General features: G+C 37.0%; 1 protein-coding gene across 1 annotated transcript in view; it reads right to left on the bottom strand.

Moving 5' to 3' along the window:
- Window positions 1-1,808: 1,808 nt before the first annotated feature.
- The window catches only part of LOC103804016 (von Willebrand factor A domain-containing protein 8-like), a gene marked incomplete at both ends in the record, with an annotated part of 29,251 nt that continues 16,583 nt past the window's right edge, over window positions 1,809-14,476 (bottom strand). Inside the window, 6 exons of the mRNA XM_009076606.1 lie at window positions 1,809-1,886; window positions 1,968-2,102; window positions 3,321-3,452; window positions 10,867-10,971; window positions 13,816-13,924; window positions 14,249-14,298. Coding sequence (XP_009074854.1) covers window positions 1,809-1,886; window positions 1,968-2,102; window positions 3,321-3,452; window positions 10,867-10,971; window positions 13,816-13,924; window positions 14,249-14,298 — 609 coding nt within the window. The remainder of the gene's footprint in view (window positions 1,887-1,967; window positions 2,103-3,320; window positions 3,453-10,866; window positions 10,972-13,815; window positions 13,925-14,248; window positions 14,299-14,476) is intronic.

A 14,476-nucleotide genomic window follows, 5' to 3' on the forward strand; every position in this document is an offset into this window, starting at 1 on the left:
ATAAAAATCTAACAATTAGTTTCTTCACAGAGCCTGAAGAAAAAAACAATGGTATTGCTTCAGACCAAGGGTAAGCGATCCACTACCCATTTTTGTGCCTGCAGAAACCTCTGGAAAATAAAAATGAACCATTGGACAAATAAAAGCTCCTTAGTTTTAGAAATGGATTTATGACAATATGATGTCTCTCTGAAAAAAAAAAGAAAAGTACACTTTTTTTGGACCAAAGTAGAAAAAATGCAAAATTTATAGTATTATCACACTTTTCACTTGAGGCCTCGAGCAACCTGATCTAGTGAGGAGGTGTCCCTGCCCATGGCAGGGGGGGTTGGGACTAGATGATCTATAAGGTCCATTCCAACTCTTAAATTCTAGGATCCATAGTCTTCATTGCTGAATTAGAATTATGAATTTAACATTTATTCTGTCATTACATTATCCTATTACTTTGCTGTGCAAAGCCCCTGATACGTTATTACATAACTTAGGAAACACAAATGCATTCTGAAAATTCATTTCTAGCTCAGCTACATACTGTATTTTTTTATACATTGTAAGAAATTTTTGAGCTTATGTAACACATTGTACATAGGAAACATCTATATGTATAGATATACATGTGGATTTGACGCAGACTTGGCTACATGTGACTTTATAGTCAACAAGTAGCTCACAAACAGTTATGTATTTGCTTTAAAGATCATCACAAAACCTCTCTATATACCTATACCTTTTGAGCTTGATCAAACCCTGGTGACACCAAATGAAAGGTTCAGTCCAGTAGGAAATACTTCAAACCCTTACCCTAGACTTTGTTTTTGTAGGAATTATAGGTATCTTTGAAAGACAGATGTTTACTGAATAAATACTTCCATTGTCAAGTCTGCTCATGTGCCTCTAAAAAGCAAGTATTCTCCTCTTATTTATTGAAGCCACACTAATTAAAGGTAGGATGTTGAAAAAAAAGTGGCCAAGTTTTTTTAACCAAATAATTGTCTAATTTTCCTGGTTCTTACCTAGTACTGTATTGTGTGCAACCAAACAAGGGTTAGGGTGGGCTTGTCCTTCAGCAGGTTTATCAAGTGGCAAATACCATCATTATTAGACCATGGCACTAAGTGCCACATGCCGATAATGAAGAATTCCATTGCAAGATTAAATGGTATACGGACCAAGATGAAAAAAAAAAGAAACTACAAAAGGTCTTCCTGAGGCATTCAACACACATGAACTGCAAGTGGTCACCACTCTGACCCAAAGGGAAGAAACATACCCCAAAATGAAAAAAATAAATCCAAAAAGGAGAAGACACAAAAGAGAAAGTTCTCTTTACAAGAATCACACAATGAGTTGTCAATTCTCTGCAGCTAGAAGAAAGACCACTGTGTTAAATGATTCCCTTCATATTTTCTTAGATTACCTCTTTGTCAGATTCACAATGGAGTCAATAAAATCGAAGGAAAGCAGTATCAGGAGCAGTTTATATGTGATAATATTGTACTATCTATGTTGCTGCACAGTACTCCCTCCATTTAGGTCTGCAGTAAGAAGAGATTTAGATGAGCATTCTAATACAGAGAATAAAAAATGCTCTATAATGAGCAGAAAACTTTGCTATCATTGAAATCTTTGCTTCCTTTTTCCTTTTAACCCATATCAGTGATTAGCAGTGATTTTAAAAGCTGCAGCTCTTTATGAACATAGTTGCAACTTTTAAAGTCACTGATTGAGAGAACAAAGAATTGAGGTTTGTGTATTGTATTTTAGATCATAGTTAAAGCATGGTCATCAGCAGATAGTTTACTTACCTGGTACAGCATGATAGGCTCTATGCTGTAACCCAGCATATCAGCAAACTCTTTAGCAATAACTGTTTTGCCACAGCCCTAGAAATTAAAAAACATAAGAATTAGATCACATTCTAAGGATCACAGGGAAGGATGGAGAATAGAAATTTAAATTCTTACTTTTCCTCCAATTAAACACATATCTTTAACCATATGGGATTGCATCATTTCTGCCAACAGCTGGTTATGGCTGGAAGTCCTTATGAAAGTATCTGATCGAGGATGATTTTTCAACGGCCCAGTTCCAGCTGGAACCTATAAGAAGAAAATGACGAAAAAATGCTAAATAAGCTATACCATGATAACATGGCTTTGTGTGGACTTGTCCAAAACTACTGCAATATTTCGCTGATAATTGTTACTATCAAACTTAACACTGCCACTGTCACAAAATTTAGTTTCCAATTAGATTCAAAATATGATTTCTAAGAGACAAACTCCTTCACATCTCCTTCACCCAAAAATCACCAATATTCATTCCTCATCAGCGAATCATGGAAAAGAATGAGCAATTTGTATTGTGAAAATCTGAACGAGCTACTTTGACCAGAACTTTGGAGAGTTTTGATCATTCCCCATGTTAAGGTAATCACTCTACTTCCACTTCCTGTTCTAGTCAGAACTGTTCCACCTGCAAACTTCTTATGCCCTCCTGTTCCCAGACACATTCTGCAGACCTGCTTTCAGAAGATATCACCCACATGTCAAGCAAAAATCTTTGCCTCAGAAAAGAATTGAATCAGGTTCCTACAGACTTACCTTTTCCTGAAAAATTCTCAGTTGCTGTTGATCCCCTTTCTACTTCATCATCGTACAAACTCTCTGAGGATATTCCTTACCAATGTTAGCATGATCTCTCTGACTCCCACTAATTCATCTTCTTTACAGACTCTTTAGAGTCTCCAAATTCAACATTAACTTCAAATTTTCAGATCAGCATCTGTTTCCTGAATAAGAACTTATTTCACCACCTAGCAGGTCATAAACTTCATTGGAAGAAATTCAAACTAATCATATTTGATATGATTACTTTGTTCCATTTTCCCAACATCCTGTGTCGGAACATTACCAAGCACTCATTAGATTTTATTTGAAGTGTAAACAAAGACAGACTATTGTTTTTATAAAAGAAAAAGGGAAAGCAGCATCAAGAGCATCATAAGTACTCTCTCTTATTCTAATCCAATTAAACAATAAAAGAAATCCAGAGGCTTTTTTTTAATCCAAACTCAATGATTCACATGTAGGAAAGTATGAGTTTAAGTAGAAATAAAACCTTGTGTATCCATAAACTAATATTCCAGTACCTACATGAGTTTCCAATAAATATCACATGTTATTCTACCAAAAAAACCCCAACCTCATTGCAAATACTTTCAGTATCTAGTGTAAGCATCAAATTCTTGATGAGATGAAAACAAGTCGAGGATTTTTAAAAACATATTATAGTTTGATGAATATATAGACTCATACCTGGAATGTCACTTCTTTTTCACCAATCTGGACAGTTACATCAGCCTTGAAGGGTTTGTTTCCATGTACCGTTTCTACTTTTGTAATCCTTCTGGGAAGCAAGTGGTTTCCTGAATCTTGAAGCTCAAAACGCTGTAGAATTAAGGGGTGAGGAAAGTAATTATTAAATATAACTTGTTTTGTAAAACTGTTCCTTCCAAAACTATGCCAGAAGCATATCCACAATTCATTGTGAACTCCTAAATCCATTTACTTTACTTCCACCTTTCACATACCTACGTTCACATTCTTGATGGCCTATATATTCTACACTTAAAACTACAGCAAAGAGATTGTATACCAACTTATTCTGACTAGTGACAGTTCCAAAGCAAAAATGTCACTTTGCCAAGTCTCAGCCTGACAGTCCAAAATAATACAAGCAATGAACTATAGCCTTCAACATGTGTAATAATAGATCACCTATCTCTGCAGGTCATTATAACCAATTGCAGATTTAAACATCTGACTACCAATAAAAAGAACCAGCAAGCATTATGCTTACTTAGCGTCACAGCTGCCTTATACAATGAAAACTGAGGACAACCTGTACAAAAAAAGCCTTCAGCATGTTCTGGGTATATTAAGAACAAAACCCAGGACATTTGTCTTCTCAATCTTCTTTTGAGCATTATACTCTCTATTTTATGCTGTACATACAAAGCATGAAAACAATTTTACAAAATCCTTCAAAAGTCTGTTTAGTTGTGGAAGGAGTTACACCGGGGGGTTTATGCACAAAAAAAGCTACTAATTGAAATTACTGAATTCATAGGGCCATTTTACTAAACAGAGTGAAAGCTGAGTAAACAAGAGAAAAGAAGTATTATACAACTCTTTGGAATTCCTAAAAAAAAAAAAATTTTTAAAACCAGAAGTCGCTAATGTAAAACAATTCTTAAAAAGTATGTAGCTTTATTATTACTAGGATTCACAGCACTGCCTATTAAAGTTTAAAACAAAATCTGAGATGGGTTTTTACAAACATTTTGGCTCTTCATTGCTTGGTAAATTCCCATTCTGGAACAGAAGCCTACAAAAATTTTATGCTTAAACATGCATTTAAAATAAACGTGCTTTAGTAAAGGGCTGCACCAAATTATATACTTATTGTAACAGCTGAGTTTACTTCAGATACCATTAATGCTACTGAGGACAGGAATGACTTCTGAGTAGTATCTCAAATTATGATTCTAAGAAATGCTCCAACTATGATTATGTGAAAGGAACTACCAGATGTTCCCATTCTTATTTCATTAGTAAATCAGTAAACTGCTGCTAGACTGAATACTGTAGCAACTAAACAAGTTACCACACTTACACCCTGACAGGAGCAGCAAACAAAACTGTCTCTGTTGCTTTGACAACAAGAGAGATCTCTTTGACGCAGCTCTTCATTTAGAATTATGACAGGCAGATATGGAATCAGAGTGGCATGAAATGGATGTACAACACATTAAACATACTTCTGCTGAGCCAGAAGCAACTTCCTCTATAAAATGCCCAAGCTGATAGCTGCAAATAAAAGAAATATTTGTGGCTTGAAAGGACAACTACTGAGCACATTCAGTAGCAGAAATTCCAAGAGATACTTGGAGAACCAGAAGTGGACAGCCTCATTGACTCAGACTTCAAAAAGAAGGCAAAAAGAAGAGACTAGCCATGAAAAGTGAGGGAAGTGATTTGGCAGTCCATAATCATCAGGCTACATTCTGCATGCCTAGAAACATGAGAAAGGCAAAGTCTAAAAATTAGAACAAAAGGAAGAGGAATTCTGACCACCTGGAAGTATCTAATGATCAGTAATGTCTCAACATGGAACTTGCAAAGAATATACTGATAATCCAGCTGGATAAAAGAACAGAGAACTTAAAATGACTCATAGTTGCAGATAACCACTCTGCTGAATCCACAAGGCAGCTAAGCTATTCAAAAGAGGCATCCAAAGGCTGGAGGAATCTCTGCATGGGAAGGAAAGAGAATTTTTCAATGCACAAGAAGACTGAACTACTTCACAAGAAGCAAAATATGAACCACAAGTGCAAGATGGGATGAACAGACAGACAGATGGAATCTGACAGATTCCACTACTGTGGTATGTATTGGCACTAAGAGCATTAATTAATGCAAAGCCCCAAAGATTATAAAATACTTTGGAAGAAATAAGAGAGCAACAAATCTTTCCTTAGAACAAAATTTGCAACAGAAATGCCCTAGAAGCGAACAGAATTCTTTCTTGTCTAGACAAGAAAGAAGATTGCAGTTTTCTGAACTACTAGGCCACTGTCTCTGAGAGTACCTATGTAGCCTGAAGATTTCCTACTGTGAGGATGGGAAAGAGCATTCATCAGATAAAAGTGGATGTGCAAGTAATACAAAAATGAGTTATAGGGTACAAACAAGTTTTTATTTGATATAAGATCAAGGTGATAAACACAGTATTAATCAAGGCATGAAAATGAAGAAAAAATCTAGGGCCTTAGAGTGAAGCTGAAAACTTGAATAGTAGGCTAAAAGGGACTTGCTCATTTATTACGACAAATCTGATCCATATGAAGTGGATGTGCAAGTAATACAAAAATGAGTTATAGGGTACAAACAAGTTTTTATTTGATATAAGATCAAGGTGATAAACACAGTATTAATCAAGGCATGAAAATGAAGAAAAAATCTAGGGCCTTAGAGTGAAGCTGAAAACTTGAATAGTAGGCTAAAAGGGACTTGCTCATTTATTACGACAAATCTGATCCATATGTTATTTCTAAGATCTCATAGAAAGATTCTCTTGATTAGAAGGTAAAACAATCAAACAAGTAGGTGTTTCCAACACTGGGAAAAAGGCAGGCAAAAGGCATGTGAGATTTAAAAAAGCAAAACCAAAATATCTGATGAATCCTAAGTAAAACACCAAAAGCTTATGGAACAGCAAAGAAATAAGTATAGAACAGCTGGAGTCTCTTATGAGCCACCAAACTCAGCCTAAATGAAGATGACCAGTTTTATGAAAGTCTATCAGTAGTATGCAGGAAGGAAAACTTCAGTCCTGTGGGAGATATATCATATGTGCTTAAGCTTATTGTTTGACAATGTTTAACTGGAGGCTGCTTTCCTTGAAAGCAGTGATTTCTCTGTATTTCAGTTTTGTAGAGAAAATCTTTAAATACTTTTTCATTTAATTTTTACAATCATATTTCAAATGTTCATCTGTCAGATGAAATAATTTGCCACACCAGTACTTCATGCAAGTACAGAATAATTTTAAAGACCAGAATTCAAAGCAACTTATGTGTTCCTTTGTAAGATCCTGTAAGTCAAGTATCATCTTTAAGAATCAGAATACAAATTGATACAGTTGCCCAAGTACAGAAACTTCAAATAAGGGTAAACAAAGGCACATCATTCTCAAGTTTATTTTGGTACTTCTGTCCTGTCTGTTGCAAACTAATGAACTAATGAATGCTGCAAACTGCAGCACTTATACAAATTTTCTTTATGATATACAACTCTGAAGACCACTGCTGATGCTGGATTAGTGTGCATTCCTAAACACCATTTCTTATGCTAACCAGTTTGAAACAAGGAGTCACATTCGTATCACATTAAAAAGTTGATTGATAGAGTTAAGCCTAAAACAGGTTTTAACTCCAACTAGATTCACACAACAAGAAATTTGCATTTAAAAGCATCTTCACATATCCAAGACTAACACAATAAGAATTACAGTTGGGCTGGAAGGAACCTTAAAGATCATTTATTCCAACCTTCTGCCATGGGTAGGGGGTGCTTCCACTAGACCAGGCTGCTCAAAGCCCCATCCAACCTGGCACTGAACACTTCCAGGGATGGGGCATCCACAACTTCTCTGGGCAACTGTTCCAGTGCCTCACTACCCTCACTGTCAAGAATTTCTTCCTAATAGCTTATCTGTATCTATCCTTCTCAATTTGAATCCATTCACCCTTGTCCTATCGCTACATGCCCTTGTGAAAAGTCCTGCTCCAGCTTTTTTGTAAATCCCCTTTAGGTATTGGGAGGTTGCTCTAAGGTCTCGCCAGAGCCTTCTCTTCTCCAGGCTGAACAACCTCAACTCTCTCAGCCTGTCTTCACAGAAGTGCTACAGCCCTCTGATCTTCTTTGTGGCCTCCTCTGGAGTCACTCCAGCAGGTCCACATCCTTCTTCTATTGGGGGCCCCAGACGTGGGCATGGTACTCCAGGTGGAGTCTCACCAGAAAGGAGCAGAGGGACAGAATCACCTCTTTTGACCTGCTGACCATGCTGATCTTGCCGCAGGTCAGGATATAGTTGGCTTTCTGGGCTGCAAGTGCATATTGCTGGGTCACATCAAGCTTCTCATCCACAAACACCCCAAAGAAACTACCTTCACTCACAAGGAAGGTATAAGTCAATATTTCATACTGATTCATTGTTGACAATAAGAATTACAGGTAATACCTAGATGTTGGTGTCTCAATAAGCACGGAGGTGTATAAGGAAAGGATTTCCCCAAGTTGAAGATAACGTTTGGGAAGACAGTGTCTTGAGAATATGATCTCTTCAAGAAATATGCACAGGATCTAACAGCTGACAAAACTAGCTGCTTGGCATAACCTCTGGCGATCTCACTTCTCAGCTGTGACAGCTGACTGGAAGGGAAGACATCCTGAAATTATGATATCTTCTCAGCTAGATTACTACTTCCCAGATCTGTCTCCGAAGCAGATGCCTAAACTTTACATTTCTTTACACGAAATTTGGGGGGTTTCTCTTTAAATCTTAGCCAGTGTTAAGAATTTATTGAATCATTTTCAATACACTTCAGGTATTTATTTTTTCAACTCTCAATACCTCCCAGTTAAGATTAGCATTTCCTAACTCTAGTCTTTTACACAGAAAAAGTATTCAGTGGCAAATATTAGCCGGACACTCTTACCTTCCAAAAGGAAGGTAGAGTAAGAAGTTACTTTGCTTCTGCTAGACTCTTCTTTCCCACCATTCTTATGGAATGGAAAAAAATAATTTCTTATCAATATTTATACAGCTCTGGAGCTGCCATTACTATAATATCATTATAAACAGACATTGCTCAATACAGTTATTTTCTGCAATTCTTAAGGTTCATTGCTTAATGAGATTTGTTGTGTGCAAATAGAATAAAATTCCAAATAAGATTATATGCACTTGTTGACATAATAAGTTCATTTAAGTGGTGATGAGGAAGATTTTTTAAAAAAGAAAAGAAAATGAACACAGAAAAATGCAGTAACAAGGTATTTGAAAGTAGATTATTATCAAGAAAGAAGATTTTATGAGTCAAAGCAACCTGTGTTACAGAGGAAGCAATTGCATGCACAACACAAAGTCAAAGAAAAGAAATATATAATGAAGGAAGCTGATAGTATTGAACATACAGATGTTCACCATCTATAACTGATCGGGTAAACAAAATGACATAAGTATTTAAAATAAAGGCATATTAAGATCAGAAGTGAATGTTACTGCACTGATAACAGACAGAAGCCTATTTCCACACAGACAATGGTTCTCATGGGCATCTTCAATCATCCCAAACTGTGGTGGAAGGGCAACAGAGCATGACATAGAATCACAGAAAGGGTACAGTTGGAAGGGACTGCAGTGGGTTATCTGGTCCAACCTCCCTGCTCAAGCAGGGTCATCCAAGATCACATTGCACAGGATTGCATCCAGGCAGTTCTTGAATATCTCCAGCAAAGGAGAATCCACAACCTCCCTGGACAAACTGTTTCAGTGCTCAGACAACTGCAAAGTAAGGAAGTTCTTCCTGATATTCAGGTGGAACTTCCTGTGCACCAGTTTCTACCCATTGCCTCTTGTCCTGTTGCTTGGCACTACCAAGAAGGGCCTGGCCCCATCCTCTTGACACACTCCCTTCAGATACTTACAGACATTGATGAGGGCCCCCTCAGTCATCTCTTCTTGAGGCTGAACAGGCCCAGCTCCCTCAGACTTTCCTCATAAGAGGAATGTGCCAGTCCCCTAATCATATCTATCACCCTCTGCTAGACCTGCTCCAAGAGCTCCATGTCTCTCTTGTACTGAGGAGCCCCAGAACTGGACACAGTACTCCTGATGAGGCTTCACTAGGGCTGATTAAAGGAGCAAGATCACCTCTTGACTTGCTATCGACGCCCTTCCTAGTGTACCCCAGGATAACACTGGCCTTCTTGGCCACAAGGGCACACGGGCTCATGGACAGCTCATTGTCCACCAGGACCCTCAGGTCCTTACCTGCAAAGCTAATCAATCTAGATTTCTAAGGCTGCCTGGAATAATGTCTCAGCACAGGCACTGCACTGGCTAGGGAGTGGTGATGCACAGACAGCTCCTGCTATGCGCAAACAAGGACAAACTTCATGGATGTGGTAATCAACTGCCACTCTGCCTGTAGCCATCAATAATGGCATTAAGAATCCCGAGGGGTAGTGATGAAGGCAAGTAACAGACTTAAGATCCTGGATTTCAAGCCAGATCGGCTTATGCAAATAAGTGGTAGGTAGGACCCCTGACAGGAGTCAGCTTTGATGGTTCAGGAAAGCTGGCAGGTTATTCAAGATGACCTCCTTCAAATGCAAGGACTGTCCAGCCCAAAACTCAGGAAGACAAGTAGGAGAGCAGCCCACTCACACAAGGAATACAGGACTGAACTGCAATGCAAAAGGTCAGTATATGGGGGGATGAGCTACAAACATTGCCTGACACGTAAGCTTGGTTTTGGGGAAACCAAAAATTCACTAGCTACAAAGTTGGCTATTTCCAAATATTCAAGTCAAATAATGTCTGACTTTCAGGACTGAAAGAGCTGAGTAATATGATCCAAGCTGTGAATGCTAATTTTTCAACAACATACATAACTCCTACATCATATTTAAAAAATGAAAGAAAGTTGACACTGTGCTTAAGTTTCAAAAGGATACATGGAATAACCCAGCATAATTATAGACTTTGTAAGCTATTATTAAACATGGATAAAACAACAAAACAGACCTGACCAACAACAAGCAACAAAAGGGTAACACAGACCAAAACCAGAGACTAATATAATCTATAATCACATTGCACTGGATGTATTTTGTGCATGTGATATCTAAGGTCATTTTAGTATCGTCTCTTAAAAGTCAAATGCTGGAGGTATTTTTTAAGCATTCTACTACTTTACCCTTATAAGTAGCTATTGTCAAGTTATTTAACCACTTATTTATATAACGAGGGTTTTTTTATAGCCTTTACCTGAGGTCTAAATATTCCAGAGAACCTCGAGGTTTCACCTTTCACTATAATTAAATTTACAAGCTTATGAAGGTTTTTTTAAATACTGTTATGAAGGTTTTAAGCATCAGCAATAATGTAGCCCTTTAGTTCACTTCAGAATTCTTTTTTATACAGAAGTAGTAAAGTAACTTTAGTTGGGAGAACTACTGCCATAGTCCATCACTTCCTGGAACTGTAATATAGATGTACAATACTTACTTTTAGCATGTCTTTGACTGCAGTCCTGCCTTCCTTTCCAAGGAAAACACGATAGGGGTAAAGCCGGTCAATAACATGCTGGACCGACATCATAGGAAAGGAATCCTAATTCAATGTTAAAATACAAATTAAAAAAATTATTGGCTCATTCTGTCATCAGGCATTAGACCAAAAAACCTGTATAGCTTTGAACATAAAATAAGACTGTAAGGGCAATACCTAAAACAGCACTACAAGAATATTTGATTAAATGTCAAAACAGGCATTTTTGAGGTGCAATTCATGATAATGTCAAAGTCCAAAGGAGATTAGAAGAATTATGCCATAAAAATTACTTTGTTTCCTGTTCATAAATTGAAGCTACAGTGATTGGCTCAGATACCTAAAGACATTTATGGCCACAAGAGACAAATGCCACCACAGGTAACTCACAGCACTACTAGAAAAGCAATATGACAAGAAATATGCATTACAATAATGATCTACACATTCAAAGCAATTTCTAGTATTTAATTTTTATTCTATTATATTGTACAGATTTTACTTAACAAATCAGTTTATAGACATTTCTGTTTTGTTCTGCAATGAGTTACTGGGTATGCTTGCCCTTTCTACACAAAACTGAAAACAACTGTTTTTTTAAACTATCTGCTTATTTAAGTATTAACTCTTTTGTCAGTTGCTGCCTGAACTAGACAAAGATTTGATTATTTTGTGGCAGTAACAGAGACAAAAAGAGAAATGCATTTATGAATACTCAAGAAACTATGCATAAAGCCTTTTCTGGTAGCAAAAAAGTGTTTCAAACCCCCTAAAGTAACCATCGATTGTTTGCTTCAATGAAGACTTGCAAAATTTTTAGGACTACTTGTGTGCAAAACTAGTGAAAAATAGTCATTGGAGTGTCACTACTTTTTTAGGCCATCATCAAAGCAAATCATGTAATTTAAATAAAATCAACTGATTTTCAGTTATACACTTGGATTTATGTAGGCATCCAACTGGAAGAAGAGCTTCTTAGAAATTAAACCAGGAGACACATATTTTATGAAATGCTAATTCAATTCATATTTATAAGTAGTAATACTATTTATAATGTTCCATATTTTAAAAAAAGTCAGTAAAAATGAACCATATAATGCACTGTAGCAAATGTACTGCTTCAAGGATCAGGGAGCCCTTAACTGCAATTTAAAAGCCCTCTGTATATATTAGGACATACCATGCAATTTGTACACATTATCTAAAGTTAATAACAATTACAATGGCATGTATAAAATGAGCCTCTTCAGGACCCTATAAAAAAAATCCTCCCTTTCAGCAGGCAGGAGTTTTCAAGCCAAGAAATATGTTTTGGAACTGTGTGAATCTATGACAGAAGATAAGAAACTACTCATTTCAATGCAATCCCTCCACACTTTTAAACAGTTAAATCAACCAAGCTAGAAGCAGAGGATGGCACTGACCCAGCATGTGAAGAAAAAATGCTGTAGTTAGAAATCACCATGAACAGTCAACTTAGAAAACCAAGTGATTAAAACTAATTCTAAAAGAAACAGTTTCCATCTACCTAAAAAAGACCCTGTCATACAATGGTAACACTTCACATTCTCTAATGTAAAATAAAATGCTTCCTTCATTTCATAGTTTAGATAAGAGCTTAGGAATCGTTCTCTTTCTGTTACTCTGTAAGCCATCTGGCATTCATTTAAAAATAATTTTTCACTACAGGGCTCAAAGAATATAAATTTGCAATTTATTTCAAAATCCAACACGTATTTCTTTCTAAAGTCCTCCAAATACCTCTTAACTTGAATTTTAATCACTTTGTAACATCTGATGTAGGACCACTAATTCAGAAAACAAACTATGTATGTAAGTATCCAGCACAACTGTGAGGACTGAGCATCACAGCAACAAAGTAATGTATACAATGCAATAAAACATGCAGGAAGTGATCTGCTGCTGAGCAGTACCGTGGGTAAAATGACTGAGCATGAGACAACAGAGAACTATCCGGAGTTCGTTCTAACACCTGCACCTTGGAGAGAGGGTTTGAGAAGCTGCCGTGGTATTTTACCCTCCAGGGTTGACCATATCTTCCTGTATGCAAAAACATACTGACCTCTCCCCCTCTTTATACAGACCTCATCTACCTGACTTCCTTCAGGAGGCACTTTCCAGCCCAGCTTCACCTTTTTACCGTGCAAGTATAAAGTCCAAGAGACAAAGGATTGTCCAGGAAAGCAGAAAGGCTGCCACAGCTTTAGTTTTGACCTGCCTCACCTGTCACTGTGTATTTCCCTATAGACTGCAGCTGTCAGGAAGCACTGCATCCTCAAGCATGCACAACCTGCATTTTCAGGTAACCCTCTATTTCTGTGTTTATTCTAAATCCACCAGTCAACACAAAGACCTAACGTAGGCTGCATCTCACACAACCTAACTGTCTCCTCTACCCGCACTTGAATAATTGCTTTGAGTCCTTTTAGGTGTCAATGGAGAGAATAAATGTCTTTGTCATGCAATCAATCAGATTTACATGCATACCAATAAATCCAAAGCACTTTTAGGGTGTGATTTTTATTTCTCTCCACTGACTACCTCAGTGTCATCAGGTAAACAACAGATGCTCCTGAAGTCAGGTAAGATGATTTACCATAGGGGAGAAAATAATAAATTGAGCACTAAGATACTCTTAACCACAGCACAAATCTTATGTCATACCGTACCATGCCCTTCAGTATTACGCTGTGTGCTTGGTTAAACTATTACCCAGAGATATCCAACTGAGACCTTTCTCCCTTAGACTATCCTTAGTTTTTCCTGGTTGGGTGGTTTTTTTTTCCAAATATTCATGTTAATCTTCTTCAAAGAACTCGAATAAACCAGATCTAATTCTGAGAAATGTTAAGCCCATATAGTTTCACAGCACGTGAATGCACATACCAAAATCTGAACGGCAGCTGATAAGCTGTCTAAAGGAAAATCTGGAAGTCCCAACATAGAAGATTCTTGAGAGCAGAGAGTTGTAGCAAAAGACAGGAGCTGAGAAACTCTGCATAGGAAAAAGTAATTACAGTTTTATACATGTTATCTATATTTAAAATACTAAAGCACAAAAAGTGAAATACAGTAAAAGACGCTGAAACTATTTCTGAGTGCAAATAAGTAAGGTGTGACTGAAGTTCTAAAGCATTAAGGATTCATTACATGAAGGCTGCACACGAAGAGCTGTGTGAGCATACACCCACACATTTTAAAAAACCTCTTCACTTCTGGTTTCTATGCAGTGATAGAGACACAAAAATAGCAAGGAATCCTGAAAGGACATTGCTTCTTTATTCACTCAATTTTACTTTTTTTAATTATGAAAAATTACCTCTCTGTGGAAATGTTTGATCCAACTGAATATAATAGCTGAAGATGGTCCTGAAAATAGAAGATAAAATCACAGAGTAAATTAATTTTGGGATCATACTGTGGGTCACAGGTCATGATATATGAGGCATTTTCTGTCTTTCCCTCTAATTTAGACATGAGGATTCTACTCACTCCTTGACACAGAATTAATTTTATTTAAGAGAAAAAAGAAAATGATTCAATCTTT

Source organism: Acanthisitta chloris, unplaced genomic scaffold (assembly GCF_000695815.1).
Source record: "Acanthisitta chloris isolate BGI_N310 unplaced genomic scaffold, ASM69581v1 scaffold11690, whole genome shotgun sequence".
Classification (NCBI taxonomy): domain Eukaryota; kingdom Metazoa; phylum Chordata; class Aves; order Passeriformes; family Acanthisittidae; genus Acanthisitta; species Acanthisitta chloris.